Here is a 19640-nt window from a genome sequence, read left to right on the forward strand (position 1 = left end):
TTGAATATCAATAAACCGAACATATAACTATACAAAACGTTTCCTTAGTACAAAATGTCGCTTGCAATATAAATACCAGTGTACCTTTAAAAATGTAAACATCTTCCTCCCGGGCCCACCTGTCGGGCCCCCGAAAATAGTTCCGGGAGACACATCAGTGGAGCCGAAGCACCCCACTTGGGCCCCGGACAAGTGAAGGCAATTATTCACAGTCCCTTTGGAGACGTTGTTAAATTGCCCGTGAAACAGGTGCCACCATGACAAACAGGAGGCTGAAATAGCTGCCCAGGCCCTAGGGCATCCTGGGGTCTAGACGCCGTCCTTGTGTCAGGGACCACCCCCGCGAGTGCACCTGGGGGTGGATGTTTGCATAGTTAGTTGCACCTTCTGGAGGGGGTGGCCTGAGGGTTCCTGTAGGGGAGGCTGGGGTCCCCTGAGTGGGGTGGGAGCTTCTCATCAGTCTGCTGGCTTTTGTCCTGGAGCTCAAAGCAGCTGTATCCAAACAGCTCTGGATACACAAACCCACGCAGAAAGGCCAACTCCAGAACACTCTGGAGCAGCGGCTGCCAGGAGGGGGTCTCTGCTGCAAGCCACTCTCCCATCAGCCGTCCACAGAAAGGCCCCCCTCAGAGCCCGGTGAGGCGCTCAGAGCAGAGGACTGGGAAATGGTCCTCAGAGTCCTGGGGGGCCAACGCAGCCAGAAGGCAGAGCTCAGGAGGGAACTCTGCGGCAGCGAGAAGGATGCCGGGTCCTTCCTTCTGGAGTTGGGGGAGGCCACTGCATGGTGGGGGGAGGGCCCGGAGAGGCGCAAGGAGCCTTGAGAGTCAGCGGGGCCCCCCTGAGCAGCCTGACTCTTGGTGCTTGTGGAGCAGGGACATTCGGGAGAAGGTTCTGGAGCACGTCTTGCACTGGTACTTTTTGACATCCGAGTGGGTCTGGAGATGGGCCCGCAGGTTGGAGCGGTCAGCGAAGGCGCGGCTGCAGTGGGGGCAGGAGAAGGGCTTTTCGCCTGGGGAGAGAAGACAGGAGGCAGCTGAGTGAGACTCAGCCACTTGGGAGAACAGCTGATGTCTACTGAAATCCCCACCCACCCCCGGCTCACCCCAACCTTGAGGAACTCCTGCGACCCAGAAAAGCCAGGCCATTCAGTGTCCAAAGGCCTGGATTTGGCAGGGAGCGCTGCTGCTTCCCACTGTGTGGCCCTGAGCAAGTCAGCTGGCTTCTCTGAGCCTCCATTTGCTCATCTGTAAAATGGAGCTGTTCATCCCCCACTCATAGAGGCTGGTAATTGAGAGAAGGTTGAATCAAGTACTTTTCCTGCCCTGCCAGCAGGAAGTGCTCAACAATGACAGTGATGGCAACTGTGTTTGCTGAACACTTTGTGCCAGGGACAGTGGAAGCATTTTACACTATCTCATTTAACCCCACCTTTGTCCTGAGTTTAGAGATGGTGAATCTGAGGCACAGGGAATATGCAGCGTCTCAGCAAGAACCAAATAGCCCGACTCCAGCGCCCTTGATTTTAACCACTACACAGACTGCCCCTCAGTTAAGGGGGCTGTAATGGGTGTTCCTTATTAACCCCTGGATTTACTTCCTCTTGGAGACAAAGCTTAAGAGTCAGCCTTAAAGCCCCACCCCACCCCCATCCCCCAGCAGGTCACTCCTTTATCCTGCTTCCCCATCAACTCGGATCACACTCAGGGTAGTTTCAAGTCTGTCCGTCCCCCAATCAGACTGAGTCCCATGAGGGCAGGATCCCACCCCCCGCCCCGACCCCGAATCCATTCCAAGCTTCCAGCCCAAGGCCCAGAACCCCCAAGAGGCTACAGAAACCTTTTACCTTATGACTTATTTTTTAAAAAAAACCCCACCTGTGGCCCTCATTCACCTGCCCGGCCAGGCTGTATTGAGAAGAGTCTTGCACTCGGGGCTGGGTACACAGTGAGAGCTCAATAAATGCTTGTACAACAATAAGTCTTTTTTTATAAAGGTCTCAGAAGAGCCTGACTCCTCAATCACCACCAGAAAACACCATTCACCAACTTTTCATAATTCCTGCCCCAATCAAGAGACTGTAACTCACATTCCAGAAACGTCAAATGCTGCAGCATTTCCCAAATAAAGTCAGAAGGGTAACGCATTAAACAAATACTAATCAGGCTCCTACCACAGGCCAGGCACTATTCTGTAATACTGAACAGTCTTTTCCAGAAGAAACTACATTCTCCTATCCTTCCATTCCCAGCCTTATATGCCCCTAGGCCAAGGCCCTCTAGTTGAATCCCAGTGCTGGAATTGAGAGCTGGGAATGAATGAATTCCAGCAGCCTCCTGGGTGCCTGGGGCGCTGCGCTGAGCAGGGAGGGCGGGGTCCAGAAGTCAGATGCCTGCGGCCCACTGTGGAACCACGTTCATGGGCTCAGTCTCCTGGGGCAGGTATACAAGGAAACAGGCCACCGGCAGAGAGCAGGGACCTAGCCAGAGGATTGGGGAAGGGACACCTGAGTAACCTGCTCTGCCGTTATTGAGCTGCCGCTGCATACCAGGCCGGAAGGGTTTGATGACTGCAGTCTACGAGGTCCAAGGGAAGTTCCTCCTCATTCACACACTCCTTTGTGAACTCAGGGCCCATGCTATGCAGGTCTGGAAAAGGGGAAGGAGTCCTGTAATCCCCACTGCCCCCTCACCCCCTTGGCCGAGGTGAAGGAGCCCTGGCTCCAGCCTATGGGCTGTGACTTGGGAAAGTGACTTCCTTCTCTATGCCTCAGTTTCCACACCTGTAAGATGGGGTTTATGACGGCACCTCTCTCTTAGGACTGTTGGTGGATTTACCGCCTTGACACAGGTGAAGGAAGCCCTGAGCACCACGCCTTCCCCCGCCTCCCGCACTGCCAAGTGCTCAGTGAACGTTATCTTTATGTTTCTTATGATTAGACACAAACCTGAACAAAGGGGCAGGCTTGATGGGATGTGAGGGGTGCAGCAGGAGGCAGTAGACCTCCACCCCTCGCGGATTCCCCTCCCCAGCCCAGCCACGTCTTTATGGTGCTCCTGGAGTGTGAAATCGGCACCAGACCGGCGGGACAAAGGCCGCCGAGGGGGGCAGTGTACATGCGATACTCCCTGGATTAAAGCGGCCTGACACACTGCGGGCCAGCAGCTGCGGCCCGGAACAGGTGCTGGGCACCGCTGCCCCGTGCACCTGCTCCACCCCCCAGCCCCGCCTCCTGGGCGCACCATTAAGGCACACAATGGGAGTTGATGAGGATGGCACTGGTGCATTTCAACAGGCTTTTTGTGTCTGAGCCATGCCTTTACATTAAAATAATGTCCGAGTGGGAGGGGAAAGAAGCTGAGGGGCCCAGGGGAGCATCTGAGGGCTTCCACTCCTCCCAAATAGAGACCCCATCAGCTGGGCAGGCACCCAGGACAGAGGACAGGCAGTTGGACCCCTCCATGTTAAAATCAGGGCTGTTTGTGCACCAAGTAAGAGACATGGGTAGTAGCCACAGTCTGCAAGCTGTGGAGGATGCCTCCCCCCGCCCCCACCCCCGTAGGAGTAATGATGACACCAGTAATGCCTGCAAAATGCCAGGCTTCACAAACCACCTCACTGACCCTCACGGCTCACTCAGAGGTCAGCCACCGGATGAGGAAATGCCACAACTGAGTCTCCAACCTGGCCAACCTGACCCCCAAAACCAACAGTCATGACCCTTGAACCCTCTTCTCCCTCAGCAGACACTCTCCAAAGAGCAGCCCCAAGCAGGGTTGCCTCCACCATTCATGTTCTGAAAAGGTGGAGTGGCTACCTTTTCTGCATTTCCAGAAAGCTAAAGACTAGAACAGGCTCCATTTCATAATTTTCTACACATTCAGCATTGCATTTTTTGAAACATCGAGACATAATTGTGTTTTCTGCCAGCAAAGGTGTTCCCGGGTCTGCATGATAGGATTAAGATGATCTCTTCAGCAGTGTGAGTCGGGGTGGGGAGAGCAGATCTGAGAACCATGATGATATTATAAAGCGATTAAGGAGCCACTGAATCTAGACAACCCCCTATGAAATGCTACCATAACCCACCCTGTAAGATTATATTATAATCGGAGAGGCTCAGAGCGTTAAATCACTTGCTCAAAGACACACAGCATGGAAGCAGAATGAATACCAACTATGATTTTTGTGTGTACTGATCATGTACCAAGCACTGTCCCAGGTGATTTCTGTATGCTTTCTTTCATTTAACCAGAGCAAAAACCCTACAAGGTGTTTCTATGCTCATTTCACAGAGGAGGGTACTGAGGCGAAGAGAGGTGAAACAGTAGCCCAAAGTTTGGGGAAGATCCCAAAGCAGGATTCAGAGGCAGGTGGGGAGTCTGACAACATCCTGTCTGGCTGGGGGGGGAGGCGGGTGGGGGAAGGTGGAGCAGGGTGAGCCCCTTCACACCTGGCCCCAACAGCAAGGTGTTGGTTACACCTTTCCCATACCCAGCTCCAACCCATTTGGCTGAGGAACTGAGCCTGCAGAGGGACTTGTAAAAGTTATCTCCTTAGCCCATCTGCTTAGTTGATGAATGAATGAATGTTTCTGCCAAACTTTTCAGAGCCAGGCCCCTGAACTCTTGAGCTAGGAGTCAGGAGACTGGGCGGGGGTGGGGGGTGGGGGGCTCGGTTTCCACAATCTGAAAATAACAGCAAACCCATCTTACAAGAGCTGGTAGCAAAGGCAGTGGGACAGTGAGAAGGGCAGCCAGCCTGCAGGGGTACTCACCAGTGTGGGTCCGGACGTGGCCCTGCAGCAGCCAGGGCCTGGAGAAGGCCTTCCCGCAGGTGCTACAGACGCAAGGCAGCGTGTGGCTTCTGATGTGCATCTTAAGGGCACCCAGACTGATGTACTCCTTGTTGCAGTATTTGCAGTTGAAGGCCTTGCGAGACTGGGGGTCCTTGGCCACGGAGAGCCCAGCCAGCTGCTTGGGCAACTGGCCCAAGCCTGGGAAGGCAGCATAACCCTCGGCCTCCAGGGAGGAGGCTGAGGTGGAAGAGAAGGACGAAGGAGCCGGTGAGGGTGGGCTGGGGGGCTGGGAGCCTTTCCCGCTGTCCTCGTCAGACAGGGAGGTCAGCTCGACGGCCTTGGGGATCTCCTGGGGCAGAAGAGAGGCCCAGCCAATCGGCTGGGCTTGGGGTGCCAGGAGAGAGTCCCAGATGAGCGTAGGCAGTGAGGCCGTGGGATTGAGGACCTCAGGCGGCGGGATGGCTGCCAGCAGGTGGGCCTGGTCGTAGGGCTGCTGAAAAGTGAACTCTGGGGGGAGACAGGGAAAAGGGCAAGGTCAGGGATTCGATTATTCAGTCAGTCAGCAAACGTTAGCCTGATGTGGGCCAGGGGCTGAGTGGGGCTGGCACTCAATGCTTAGTAGATGAATAAAAAAGATTCATGACCAGGACAGACAGGTTCCTGCCCTGGCAGAGCCCCCTCCTCAGCCAGGTCACCTGGTTCTCCCATCTCAACCTCCAGATCTTACAGGAAGGACCCCCCCCTTCCCCAGCTCCAACTCAAGGAGGTCATTCTCAGGTCTCCTTCCTCCTGCGGTGCCCAAGTCCCCAGCCTGAGGCAAGACCCCCAGCTCCCAGGCCCCTAATCTCCCCCGCTGCCGAGGCACCACCCCTGTCCCCCTTCCATACACATCTCTTCTCCCACCCCCTCCCCCAAATCCTCTGGACTCCGGACTCTTTCCAGCCCCTGGCCGGCGTCTATCCAGACACAAGCCGCCTCCTCTCACTTCTGTGCTCTCGAGGCGCCCGGCTTCTCGGCGGTTAATTAGTCCCCTCAGCCCAAGACCACCGGCCTCTAAAAGCCCTCTCCCAATCTCCCGGGTCCACCTGCCCCGGCCTATTCACACCCAGACTGTTATCTTTGACTCGACTTTGGCCCCTCGACTTTGGCCCCTCGATTTTGTCCCCAAGCGCCCTGCCTCTCAAGTGCCCCCCATGTAGCCTTCGCCTGCCTCCCCCAAACTCCCTGGGGTCCGGCACCCCGTCCACTCACCTGGAGAAGAGTCGTGGAGCTCGCTGTAATTGGGTCTCCGGCGGGAGCAGGCGGACTTCCTGACGAGGAAAGAGCGCGGCATGGTGGCCGAAGCACCGAGGGTAGCCGGGTCGTGCTGGGATCCCAAGACCCTCCACCCGCGAGGCCGTGCAACTGCGCTATGCGTGGATACTGGCCGCCAACTCCCTTAAGTACGCCAGCCGCGGGTGGGCGGGGCCTCCTACGGCCGCGCCCCTTTGTCACCTCCGCGCCAATCGAGGCGCGCCTTCGCTGGAGGCCACGCCCCAAGCAGGTGCGCCGGGGTCTGGCGGGGCTCGCGCCGCGTGGCGCTGGGAGCCGGGAGGGGCCGCTCGGGCGCTGGGCCTAGGGGCTGCACTCATCTCCCGGCTGCGGACTGCCGGGGGCGGGGCGCCGGGAACCCCGGACTAGGCGGGACCCCCTTCGGAACCCGAGCTCCAGCCAGCCCGACGCGGCACGGTCGCCCGCCTCTGGCGCCCCCTGGCGCCGCGCGCCGCGGGTCTGGACACCTGACGTTCCGATACTGCCACCGCCTCGGGTTTGGGAAGGGCGTGCCTTCGCCCGTAAGGTGACTCGCAAAGAGCGTGGGATTGACAAGGGACAATACACAGTTCGGGGACGGAGAAGAGCAGTGGACTTCTGCACGTGGTTGCTGACTGTGCAGTGCCACAGCCTTTTTTGCAAAGCAAACGGGCATCATCTAGGAAAATGCATTCGTTCCCTCAGTGTTTACTGAGTGCCCACTAACATGCCAGGCACTGTTACCGGAGCTGGGGGTACAGCCCTGAACAAAACACTCGGGGTCTCTGCTGAAGAGTAGCTCCCCGTCCGACGGAGGAGACAGACGAAGTAAACAGACAATTCCAATGCAAAGGGAAGTGTGCTTTGATGAGGGGAGACCACAGGGCACTGTGACAGTCAAGAGGCGGGTCACTTGACAGGGGGTCGGGGGGGGGTGCCACTTACCAGAGGAAGTGAAGAAATACCGAGGGGAAAGGCCTGAGGTTAGAATCAGTAACTATTTCAGAGCCACTGAGAGCAGCTCTCAGGGCTGGGGGTGGGGTGGGCAGGGCTGATGGGTCAGATCTGCCGGGCCTCCAGGGCCTGGAGGAGTTTGGACTTTGCCCCAAGGGCACTGGGGAGCCAAGGAAGAATTTTCAGCTGAGGAGGGACCTGTTTAGAATGGTTGAGAAAGAGTACTCTGGGCAGGTGGGAGAAAGAAGTGGGGAAGGGTGGGGCTGAGGTGGTCTCCTCACTTGTCTGGGGACATCAATACTGTGCCTAAAGGACCTAATGCTGGGCTCCAAGGGGGGCACTGACTGATTCATTGTGGGGTGGGCCCAGGGGAGGGACACTTCATCCTCAGCTCTCCTGTGAGCCCACCAACTTTGAGGGCCATGACCCGCCTGGAGTGGGGTTGTGGCACAGAAATAAATCCACAGGTCTTGCCCACGGGTTTCCACCTGTGAAGCAAGGACGATGAAAACCTGTAAGTCCCTCCACTCACCACCTAGAATGAGGGCAGGGACAACTGTCTGTTTTGGTCATCAGGTGCTGGGGATAACAGCTGTGAACAAGACAATCCTTACCATGTTCTAACTGGTGAGGGGAGGGTAAGGTAGGGGAGACAGGCCATGCACAGTCATTACGAAGAATATAGCCTCTTCTACATCTGTTTACTTTCAATCACGATTTTCCACATGCATCCAGAGGGAGGAGTAAGGCTGTGTCTCTCTGCTCAAAACCTCCCATGTTCCTATCTCACCCAGAGTAAAAACCAAAGTCTTCACCATGGCCCTCCACCCTGCTGATCTGACCTCTGCTGATCTTGTCTTGAGCCACCCTCCTCCTTCCCCCTGCACAATGATACCACCCTTCTTTCTGTTCCTCCGCATCCCAGCCCTTGCCTACCACAGGACCTTGGCACCTGCCGTTCATCTTCCCTGCCCCCTAAATCTCTCTCCCCAGATCTTCACCATGTTGGCTCCTTTTCTGTCTTTGTTTCAGCATTAACTTCACCAACTGCTCAGCCTCATTAGTAATGAGAGAAATGCAAATTAAAACCACAGTGAGATACCATTTCACACCATCAGAAAGATAAAAAGTTAAAATTTGGTCACTAGCAAGTGTTGAGGGTGTGAGGACAGCAGGACTTTCGTTCCATGCTGGCGAGAGTGTCATAGGTACAAGCCACTTTGGAAAAGTTTGGCATCAGCTAATAACAGGTGACTCTCCTCCTAGCAATTCTACTTCCAGGCCAACTGCATCCCAGAGGTTCTCAGCCCTGGCCGCAGATTAAATTCCCTCAGGGAACACCCTAGCCTGGGCCCCACCCCCAGAGCCATCCTGATTTGATTAGTCTGGGTGGGACCCTCTGGTATTAGCATTTAAAAAAACTCCTCAGGTGATTCTAGTGAGCGGCCAAGGTTGAAAACTGCTGCCAGCCCTAATCCCAGAAGAAACAAGAGAATATTCATTGCACCGTTGTTCCTAATAGCAAAACAAAAACAAAAACAAAAAACAAAAAAAGTGGAAACAACCCTAATGTTCTAATGTTTATCAAAGGATTAATAAACTGCAGTTCATTCCCATAATGGAACATATACAGCAATAAAAACAAACTGCAACTCCATGCAACAACAGGGATAAATCTCAAAAACATAATGTTAAGCAAAAAGAACCAACTCACATGCATACAGTTAGTTGGATTTACATAAGGTTCAAAAGCAAGCAAACGAAACCCTTTATTGTCTAGGAATGTATATGGAGGCGGTAAAACTATAAAGAAAAGCAAGGAAATGTTTAATACACAATTCTGGAGAGTGGTTAGCTGGGGGAGAAGGTGCTTCTAGAGTTCTTGATAAAGTTGTTTTAAGCACAGAAAGATATTTATTAGTAGTCTTGAAACTGTACAGTAGACAATTTAAACACTTTTGGTAAGAATGATATATTTAACACAAATTTTATGTCACCTCAAGGGAGGCTTGCCTGATCATCCCAGCCAAAGTAGCACCCTGCCCCACTCACAACATCACTGTTTATTGCATTACCCTATTCAATTATCTTCAAAGCTCTTAGTAGGGGCTCAAGTACTTGGTGAATGACTGATTACTGGCTGTACCTCCTCCTGGGTCACCCTGTGCGAGTTACCCAGTCTCTCGGAGCCTCAATTTCCTCAACTGTGAAAGGTGGGTGTTCTGTCTCCTGGAGATGTCGGGATGGGCAGAGTCCAGAGGCTGGTACTCAAAACACCATTGCCTGGGCCTGCCTCTCTCCATTTTCCTTCTGTCGGTCACCTGCGCCCTGGATGAGGTGTAAGGTGGGGGAGGGGCCTTTCTCAGATCTGGGCTGTCCCCTCCCTTCCTATTGAACTGTCCCGGCGGTTTCTCCTCCCAGGTCACCCTCACAACCCTCCCTCCAAGAGGCGACGGAGACTGCGAGGTGGGAGGGGGCTTTGGGCGAGGCGAGGCCCTGGGCGGCGAGCCAGCTCCCGGAGGTACGGTCCCGGCCTCCTTGCAGGTGAAGGCGAGGCGACACTTTTGATGCTGTGGTGTCAGGTCCTCCCGGAAATGGACTGGCTCTGCGGCTAGGCTGCAGCGGACCCGGCCGGCCCAGCCCTGCCCACGGCCCTACGCTCCGGGGCGCGGCCCTGCGGCGCCCTCTGCTGGCCGTCACGTGGGGCCGGGTGCACACGCCTTTAACGAGGATGAAAACTGGTACAGCTGCCTTGGAGAGCAGTTTGGGAATATCTAATACGGCCAGGAAAGGCCTCTGAGAGAAGATAAATTTGAATAAAGGCCTGCATTTTCCACGGGTGTCCATCCCCCACTAAAAGAACAATAACTAAAAATGTGAGGTACAACCCAACCAAACAAAATAGCGTCCCTCCATCCCAGATCTCCATTTCCCTCTGCAAAGGTAACTAAATACTTTTACCAGTGTCTTGTATGACCTTCCAGAGATGGTTTTTATAGAGACAAGGAGATATATGCATATGTGAATATAATATGTACCTCCCTTTTTTATGGAACACAAATTGGAGCCTATACGCTAGCCTACTTGCTTTCCTCCCAAGTAACTATACTGCGTGTCCTGAAAGTTGTTCCAATCAAAGTTGTTCCATATCAAAGTTGTTCCACATCATCCACATGTAGCTCCCTTCATCTGTTGCAGGGCTGCAGACTTTTTCATTGCATGGATTATACCATAATCACACAATTTATCTAACAAGGGGACTTGTGATAGGCATTTAGATTAGAATATAATTTTTTGCTACTACAAACAAGGTGGCAATTTCAATGAATGTCTTGTACACACATCTTTGACCTGAAGTGTAAAGATATGTTATAAAAAATGTTGAGGGAATTCCCTGGTGGTCCAGTGGTTAGGACTCTGCGTTCTCACTGCCGAGGGCCCGGGTTCAATCCCTGGTCAGGGAGCTAAGATCCCAAAAGCCATGTGGTGTGGCCAAAAAAAAAAAAAAAAAAAAAAGGTTGATACATTTGTCCAAATGTCCTCTAACGAGGTTAAACTAAATTATACTTACCAGCAGGGAGGTGGGGGCCCTTCTCAAAACCTGGTGGAGGCAGGGTATTGTCAAATTTTTTTTATCTTTTCCCATCTGATAAGGGAAAGTGAGATCTCCTAGTTACAATTTGCATGTACATGATTGAAGCATCTCTTACATACTCCAAAGCCATTTCCTTTTCTCCATGTCCTGAACTATCCCTGTGAGTCTGTCCTTTGGTCACTGAGTTGATGAACTTCCTAACTGATAAATACTCTTTGTATATTATGCCAACTGGCCCTGTTGATTATTAGATCATTAATCAGTGAGTGGATCAATCAGAGCGGATCAATCAGAGTGGATCAATCAGAGAGTTAATCTCGACCGGGAAGAAGACATTGTCCATGGGAATTTCAATGAATGAATCAAGGCTCAACCTCCACCTTTATCCTTGATTTAAAAAAACAAAACCTCTTGAGTGTCTCCCACTTGCCTGAATGCAAATAGTGATTCAGCCTCGGGCCTTGACTCAGAAGGCGCTCTGTCACCATCCCAGGATACAAAAGGCTTTCAAGGGAAGTTTTTGGGTCCAAGTCCATTGGGCGTGGCCGAGTTGGGGGCTCCAAGAAAAGATGGATAAGCCCTTTTTGTTCCCATTTACTGAGCACCTGCTGTGTGCCAGGCTCTGTGCAGGAGCCTCACCCACACAGGTGCCCCTTTAGCACCCCCAAGTGGTATTTGACGCTCCTGCACTGGAGCCAAGGCCCACATAGGACCAGTTGATACATTACAGTGCAGTCAGATTAGCCACCTGTCAGAAAGAAGGAAACTCTAGATGTAATGGATGTGGAATCATATCTAGACATGAAGTGGTAAAAAGCAAGGTGCAGAACAGCATGCGCAATGTGATGCCATTTGCATATAAAGAGGGAGAAATATGTGGGTATTTCTTAGAGACACAGAAACAACCATTGGAGGGAGAACTAGAAACTGGTCACAGGGGGATTGTCTCTGAGGAGGGGATCTGGGTGGCGGCCGGGCAGGAGTGGGAGGGAGGTTCTTTACTATCTGCCCTTTCCTGTGTCTTAAATTTTTTTTTAATCATTTGCAAGTATTAACCTCATTAATTATTTTTTTTGGGATGGCCATGCCTCGCTGCATGTGGGATCTTAGTTCCCCGAAAAGGAGTAGCACCCGTGCCCCCTGAAGTGGAAGCGCAGAGTCTTACCCACTGGACCGCCAGGGAAGTCCCTAACCTCATTAATTCTTTTTTTTTTTTTTTAATTTATTTAATTTTGGCTGCATTGGGTCTTCATTGCAGCGAGCAGGGGCTACTCTTCTTCGCTGCGGCGCGCAGGCTTCTCATTGCGGTGGCTTCTCGTTGTCGAGCACGGGCTCTAGGCGCGCAGGCTCAGTAGTTGTGGCGCACGGGCTTAGTTGCTCCGTGGCATGCGGAATCTTCCCGGACCAGGGCTCGAACCCGTGTCCCCTGCATTGGCAGGCGGGTTCCCAACCACTGCCACCAGGGAAGCCCTAACCTCATTAATTCTTAATAGGGTAGCAAAAGTTGTCCATCATGGAGGACCTGTTAAATATATAACAGTCCAATCAATGGAATATTTTGCAGCTGTTGAAATGTTGAAGCCTGTCTATGTACATAAAAATGCTCCAAGGCTCCCATCTCTCTCATAGGAAAAGCCAAAATATTCACACCACCATGAGGCTCTGCGGGACTGGGCCCCCTGTGGCTCCTCTGACTTCACCTCCCCGACGAGGCTCCAGCCACAACGGACCACACCAGGCATGCGCCAGCCTCAGCACCTTTGCATGTGATGTTCCCTTTCTGTGGAATATCTCCCCCTCCCCCCACCCAGACGGCCACCAGGCTCAGCTCCTCACCTCAGGGAAGTCTCCTCCGGCACCACTTCATCCCCCACCTCCCCAGCCTCTCACACTCCTTACCCCCTCTCCTTGTTTGACTTTTCTCCCCAGCACTCAGCAAATATCTGACATCATGTATATTTTACTTATTTTACTGACTGCCCTTCAGACCAGAGGTTAGCAAACTACAGCCCCCAGGCCAAATCCAACCTGTGGTTTGCTTTTGTATGGCTCTTGAGCTAAGAACAGCTTTTATAGACAAACAGTTGCTATCAATTTGAGGAAAGGGAGTTCTACCTGGGCAGGAAGTATCTGTCTCCTTCACTGCTGTGACCTAAGCCTGGTTTATAGTAGGTGCTCAACAAATATTAGCTGAATGGATGAAAGAACTCATATACTTTTTTTTTTTTTTTTTTGGCCACGCTGCGCAGCTTGCAGGATCTTAGTTCCCCGACCAGGAATTGAACCTGGGCCCCCTGCAGTGGAAGCGCCGAGTCCTAACCACTGGACTGCCAGGGAATTCCCACTTTTAAGTGAAAAAAATTCAGGTGAACAGAATATCTCAGAGGCTGCCTGTTGTGCAGAACTTAATAAATTATAAGTTTAGGCCCAGACTGTACAATTAGACCCAAGAATCTGGTTACTTCTGAGGAGGGAAGCAGACAGGGGTGGGAAGGAGATTTCTTTTTCTCCAAACCATTTCTGAAGGGTATGAATGTTTTATTTCAGATGCATGTGTCACCATTTCAAATAAAATACTTTTTCATGAAAAAAAACCCAACCACAAAACCCAAGCAAATACTGACTGCCTGCTGCTGAGACCCAGTTTCTTCATCTAGTAAATGGGGGTAAATAAGTAGGGTGACCAACCATCCTGGCTTGCCCAGGACCGAGCGAGTCCTGGGACGGTCCCAGGCAGCTGGGAAGAGGGGGTCTCCCTGGGTAAAAGGCAGTTGTCCAAGGCCTTGAGGGTGGTGGGTGGATGTGTGGGTGCTGAGTGGCGCCCTGAAGCTAGACCTCTCCACACCTGCTGGGCCGGCATCCCACCTGGAGGTCCACTGATGTTCCAGACCTGACGCAGGTCCCTGGATCTCGCTAAGGTGCAGAGCGCATCTTGCCTGGCTAATCATGCGTTTGCCAAAGGGGCTGACATCCGTTATCTCGCAGACTATCTCGAGCGCACTAATTTGCCTTGGCAGCCTCGCCCCTCGGACTGCACTGATATTGCCCTGTTATCTCCACTTCCTGACAGAAGGCTGAGCCTGTTTCCAGGTAAGGCCCCAGGGCCTCCTCTTTCCCCACCTGTGCCCACCTTTCGCACCTGGAGACCTTTGTGCATCTCTGGACCACTGAGTGTGGCAGATATTGCCAAGGCAGGGAAAGTGAGAACAAACTATTTCCTCAGGTCAAAGCTACCTTAGTCTCGGACTCAAAATAAAATCCAAACCCTGCTCTTGGCTGACAAGATGCTACCTAACCTGGGGCTCGTCTCCTCCTCTGTCCCCGCTGTTCACCTGCTCCAGCCTCAGTGACCTTCCTGCTTCCTCTTCATACAGGTTCTTGCCCATAGCAGGGCCGCTGCCCTTGCCGTGCCCTCTGCCCACGACGGCCTTCCCCAGAGCTCTTCTCAGTTCATACAGCACCTCCCAGATGCTAATGTCATCTCCCTTGCCCACTGCCGCCACATTGGCCCATATGACCCCCACAGCAAGCCCTGAGTGGTAGGCAAGATTATCAGCCTCTTTTTATAGATAAGGAAACCGAGGCTCAGAGAGGTGACATGCTAACATGCCCAAGTCACAGTGAGCAAGCGATGGGATGTCCCTGGCCTAGCAGGCTAGGATATTGTAATAAATCAGCCAGACACAAACAAGCCCCGATGCTCGAGGAGCTCACAGGTGAGGGAGGAAGAGTGGTAACAGGCAATTCGCCAACCCCGAGGGACCCAGGTGAGTCAGAGGAGTGAGACTCTGACCGACTCCAGGCTGAGGTCACAAGGATGGGCAGGTGAGAAAGGGAAGTGAGAAGACATTCCAGGCGGCAGTGACCGCTGACCACCATGATTAAGAAGCCCAGGGGCAGACGAGTGTTCCAGGATGAGAAATGAGTTCAGATGGCAGAGGCTCCGGGGCCAAGAGAGCCCCAGGCCCCTTGAGCCCACCTCCCCCATGAGGCTCCAGCCACAACAGACCACACCAGGCGTGCTCCGGTCTCAGCGACTTGGCATGTGGTGTTCCCATTCTGTAGAATATCTTCCCCCCAGATGGCCCTTGCAGTTTTTGAGATTGCCAGTCTTTTTTAAAATTAGAAATGTTCAAATGGAGTTTAGAAAACTATGGTTTGTTTTTAATATTTTTATTTAACACATTAACACTTTTAAGACATATATGCACATTACTGCAAAGCACAAAGGTGGGGTCCCGCCTAGCCCTACCACCTGTGGTTGTGTGACCCTGGATAGGTCCCTTCCCTTGAACTACAACTACCACGTAGGTTGGGACCTAGAACCTGGAAAAGCCACCCCAGAAGCCCTCCTCACAGGCACGTGTACACAGACACAGACACAGATACACAGACAACCAGACACACACACACACACCCTCTATCTTGATTTCACCTGGCTGTTCTCACTGATCTTGGAGATAGGGTTGCCAAATAAAATACAGATACCCTATTAAACTAGAATTTCATATAAACAACAAATAAGCTTTTAGTATCAGACTGCATGGAACAGAATTAATTCTTTACCTGAAATTCAAAATTAACTGTATCTCTTGTATTTTTATTTGCTAAGTCTGGCAGCCCTACTTGGAGACTGGCTCCGACCAGCACTTAGAGCACAATCTATATAACCAGTCCCCTGCTGATGATGGGCAATGAGGTTGCTTCTCATCTTCTGCTTACAATAGTAAGCAACAGTCCCATGATAATCCTTGCACAAAGGACACTGACCTCATCTACAATTGTATCTGTAGGGTGTGTTCCTAGAAGTCGCTTAGTCACTCTCTGCCTGAATTCCTGTGGCCAGGCTGTCAGGGCCTCCATGCCTCAGACCAGCTCCCTCTCAGTCTCCCCGGAGAGCAGCAACCCTTCTCTATCCCAGTCTCTCCCTCCACCTTGTTCTTTCTCCTTGTCTCTCTCCATCTCTGTCTCTTTCCCACTGTCTCTCTGGGAGTCTCTTTCTGACTCTGTCTCTCTCTCTCTCTCACTGTCTCACCTTGGGCATGTCTCTCTCTGTCTCCCCGGACTCTGCCTGCCTCTGTCTCTCTGTCTTTCTCCCTATTTCTGCCTCTCTCAACCTGTCTCCATTTGACCCGGCAGCTCTGTATATAAAATGCTTAGACGAGCAGGCAAGACATATTTGGAAGGATGCTCACTCTAGCACAGTCCATAACAGTTGTGAAAATTAATAAAGGGAAAGAAACCTCACTAAAATGGAGGTGGGAGGCCAGAAGGGGGAGCTCTCATGCATATGCCACTAGAAGTCAATACAAATCCCGACAGGGGATGTACCTTGCATCTCTGGCAGGAAGTGACGCTATTTTAGTAGTACCAGCAGGAGGAAGAAAGATTTTCTCCTTGCTTGACAATAGCTCGGCCATTGAGAGACTGTCACAATGCAGCCAATGACAAGGCACTATACTTTGAACTCCCAGTTTCCTCCAATGGACTTTTTGTTTACAACAGCCCCTCCCAACTTCCGCTTCTCCTCTATAAAAGAGTTTCCTCTCCTTTGTTTTACCAGACTCGCATGTGGTTTGCCATAGCTGCATGTCCCGATTTGCAATTCTTTGCTGCTCCTGGATAAACTCATTTTGTTGGTAAAATAACTGGCTGTATTATTGTTTTAGGTTGACACAGTCAAACTGGAAACAACCTAAATACCCACTGATAAATGAAGTATGGTCCATCCTCACCAGGAGCATCATGCAGTCATTAAAAATGACACCACAATGACAGGAAGGATGTTGAGAGATAGATCGTGGCGTGAAAAATGCAGGTTATAGGCCAGAAGGAAAGCATTTGCCCATTTTAAGTTTCAATCAAAAATATGGTGATCCAAGGACATGTAAGTATTTCATTAAAGAAATGATCACTGGTTGTCTGTGGGGTGGGATGAGGAGTGGTTTCCACTTTCTTTTTCAGATTTTTCTGCTTTACCTGTCTTCTGTTATTTTTTAAAACAATAAGCATTATAATTCTTAACATTGTGCATATTTGCTTTATCATTTTATTTATGTATTTATACACAGGCATGTATACTTTTCTTCTGAACCGTTTGAGAGTAATTTGATATGCTCTTCTATGCATATCTCCTAAGAATAAGGACATTCTCTATGTGACTGTGGTGTAATTATCAAAATCAGGAAATCTAACACTGATAAAATACTATTACTTGTTCCACAATCCATAGTCAAATGTCAGCAATTGGCCCATTAACATCCTTTAGGGCAACCCCTATCGCATCAAGAATCCAACCCAGGATCATGCAGCATTGCAGTTGGTTGCTTGCCTCTTTAGTCTTCTTTAATCTGACCTTGACATTTTTCAAGAGTTTCGAAGAATGTCCCTCAGTTTGGATGACTTGCCTGATGTTTCCTTATAATTAGACTCAGGTTAAACGTTTTTCTGCCAGGAACCTCGGAAGTGCTGCGTCCTCGAGTGCATCCCACCAAGTCACCCACGGTTTGTCCCATTATCGGGGATACTAAGTCTGATCCCTCAGTAAAGAAGGTGTCTGCTAGGTTTCTCCACTACAAAGTTACTAATTTTCCCTTTGTAAATAATTTGTGGGGTCATCATGTGAGACCAAACAGATAGCCTAGATGATTTTTATAAGCAGAAGAGTTAGCACTAAAGTCTTGTAAGAACTGAGCTTGTCCGCCTGGTTCTAACCATCAACTGAGCGGCTGCCCCACCCCAGCTGCAATAGTGTAACACTAGCCTGTGTACAGAATAGAATTTCCTACCCTAGCCTAAGGATGCGTTTTACCTGAGGCTCTTTTTAAAAGATACGGATTCCCAGGCCCCACCCACATCTGCCAATCAGAATCTCTAAGAGAAGAGCCTGAGAATCTATTTTGGAGCAACTGCCTCCCAGGTAATTCATGTCTTCAGGGCAAGTTTGGGAAACACTTCACTTAATAGTAGTACTTAGTCATCAAACATTTACAGCTGCTAGCTGCTTGGGTGAGGCTGAGCACTGCTGGGTGGTCTCAAGAATGGAGGAGAAAAACAGTAGTGGCACTGGTAGCTCACATTTATTAAGCACTTATTTTGTGCCAGGCCCCGTTCTAATGCTTGACGTGGATTATTTCAATAGATTTCCCACAACTCCGTGAGGAAGACATGTTTATTAACTCCATGTTACAGATGAGGAAACCAAGGCACAAAGAGATTAGAATAAGTTGTTCGAGGGAATTCCCTGGCGGTCCAGTGGTTAGGGCTCTGCGCTTTCACTGCCCAGGGCCCGAGTCTGATCCCTGGTCGGGGGACTAAGATCCCACAAGCTGCATGGCGCGGCCAAACCAAAAAAAAATTGTCCAAGGTCACACAACTAGATGCTGGGGACTGTGCAGTGTGCCTGAGACCATGCGTCTATTCACACCTCTATGCTGTACCACCGAGTCGCTCCTGTTCTGCTCGGGCAAATTACTCACCCTTTCCCTCCTCCACTCCATCATGTGTGTAATGGCAAGGCTGGTTAAGAGGATTCAGTCAGATTGACTTTTCTGGAGTATCCTGAATGACTGGTTTTGGTCACCTTTCAGGAGAGAAAGGAGGGAGGATTAAATAAAAATTATTTGAGGGCAGGCGCTGTGTCAGGAACCCGGGATGAGAATGATTATCTATTGTCGTTATTCCTGTACTCATTAACGCCCAGCTGAGTCTCATATGGGACATTCAGCAGATACCGCGGAAGGCCAGGGGATATTGAGAGAGGAAAAAAGGCAAGAGAGCTTCCAGGGATCACGTCGAGGGCCTGGGCAGGTCAGGTCCCCACCAGGCAGCAGCCATCTTACCTGCCCCCGGTCTCGCCCCTTCTGCCCGGCAAGTCCTGGCTCCTGTGCTTCCGGTTTGAGGACCCGCCTCCCCGCCCTGGACAGTGGGGCCAGCTTCTTTCAGGCTCTTTTCGCCACCGTACCGGCCCCTATTTCCGGGCTGGAAGAGTCGCCATGGAAAGGAAGTATCATTGTAAAAGGGCTCCCTTTAGTTCCATTTCAATTCTAGGAATATTTAGTGAGTATACTCGGGGTCAAGTATGGAGGACAGTGGTGCACGAGACAGGTGTGGTCCTTGCCCTCAAGAGCTTTACTAGTGTGTGAGGCAGCCATTAAAACAAGTAACTGCGCAAATGATGATTTAATGACAAGGTGTGAGCTGCCTGGCATATAGCAGATGTTCAGGACATTATTCTGCTAATATACATTGACTGGGGTTTCCAGACTTAACAGATAAAAATACAGGACACCCAGTTAAATATGAATTTCAAACAAACAACAAATAATTTTTTAGTATGAATATTCCTGGTGTTCACTTCCTAACTTGGGGAAATTACACTCCCATGCAATATTACAGGAAAGGGAGAAGGCACAGGTGGAGAAGGGATAAAAGGTCTAGATGCTTCTGTAACCCTTTGGACTTCCGGCTTCTAGTTTCTTTATAACGTAGGAGGTATTTACTATTTATGAAATAGCTACCATTTATTAATCCCCTACCACGAGCACTTAACAGTCTGTAATTATACATTTGATTAGTGTATAAATCCCCAGTGGCTACCACAATCCTGGCTCATAATGGGTGCTTAGTAAACACCATATATGCCTGAATATAAGGAAATCAAAAAAGTTTTTTGGTCAAACTGAATGTGAGAGCTTTTACCACTGAAGATGAAATACTTCTAATGCCTACTTATTTTTAATTATACTATATTTAAAACAAGTGTAGAAATATATTGTCTAGTCATACATTTTAAGAAATAGTTTGATCCACATCCATCTTTGACATCAGAGTAATTGACAACATCAGAGTAACTTTCAGAGTTATTTAAGTGTCCCAGGCACGTCCTAGTCCTACTTGAGTTGCTTGAGAGCTGGCACTTCCTGTATCTTGTGCATGATGCTAGAAGTCTTACCCCAAGGCGTAGGTACCCATCCCTAAAACATCTGATTCCCCCACAGCTGCTCC

At 50.7% G+C, this 19640-nt stretch overlaps 1 protein-coding gene across 1 annotated transcript; it reads right to left on the bottom strand.

Moving 5' to 3' along the window:
- On the bottom strand, window positions 1–6190 carry SNAI1 (snail family transcriptional repressor 1). The gene is made up of 3 exons (XM_059896895.1): window positions 6047–6190; window positions 4775–5302; window positions 1–1009 (listed from the first exon to the last, which is right to left on the bottom strand). The coding sequence occupies exons 1-3, from the start codon at window positions 6126–6128 to the stop codon at window positions 825–827; spliced, it is 795 nt and encodes a 264-aa protein (XP_059752878.1). The 5' UTR covers window positions 6129–6190; the 3' UTR covers window positions 1–824.
- Between the last annotated feature and the right edge of the window lie 13450 nt (window positions 6191–19640).

The sequence above is a fragment of the Balaenoptera ricei genome, chromosome 15 (assembly GCF_028023285.1).
Source record: "Balaenoptera ricei isolate mBalRic1 chromosome 15, mBalRic1.hap2, whole genome shotgun sequence".
Classification (NCBI taxonomy): domain Eukaryota; kingdom Metazoa; phylum Chordata; class Mammalia; order Artiodactyla; family Balaenopteridae; genus Balaenoptera; species Balaenoptera ricei.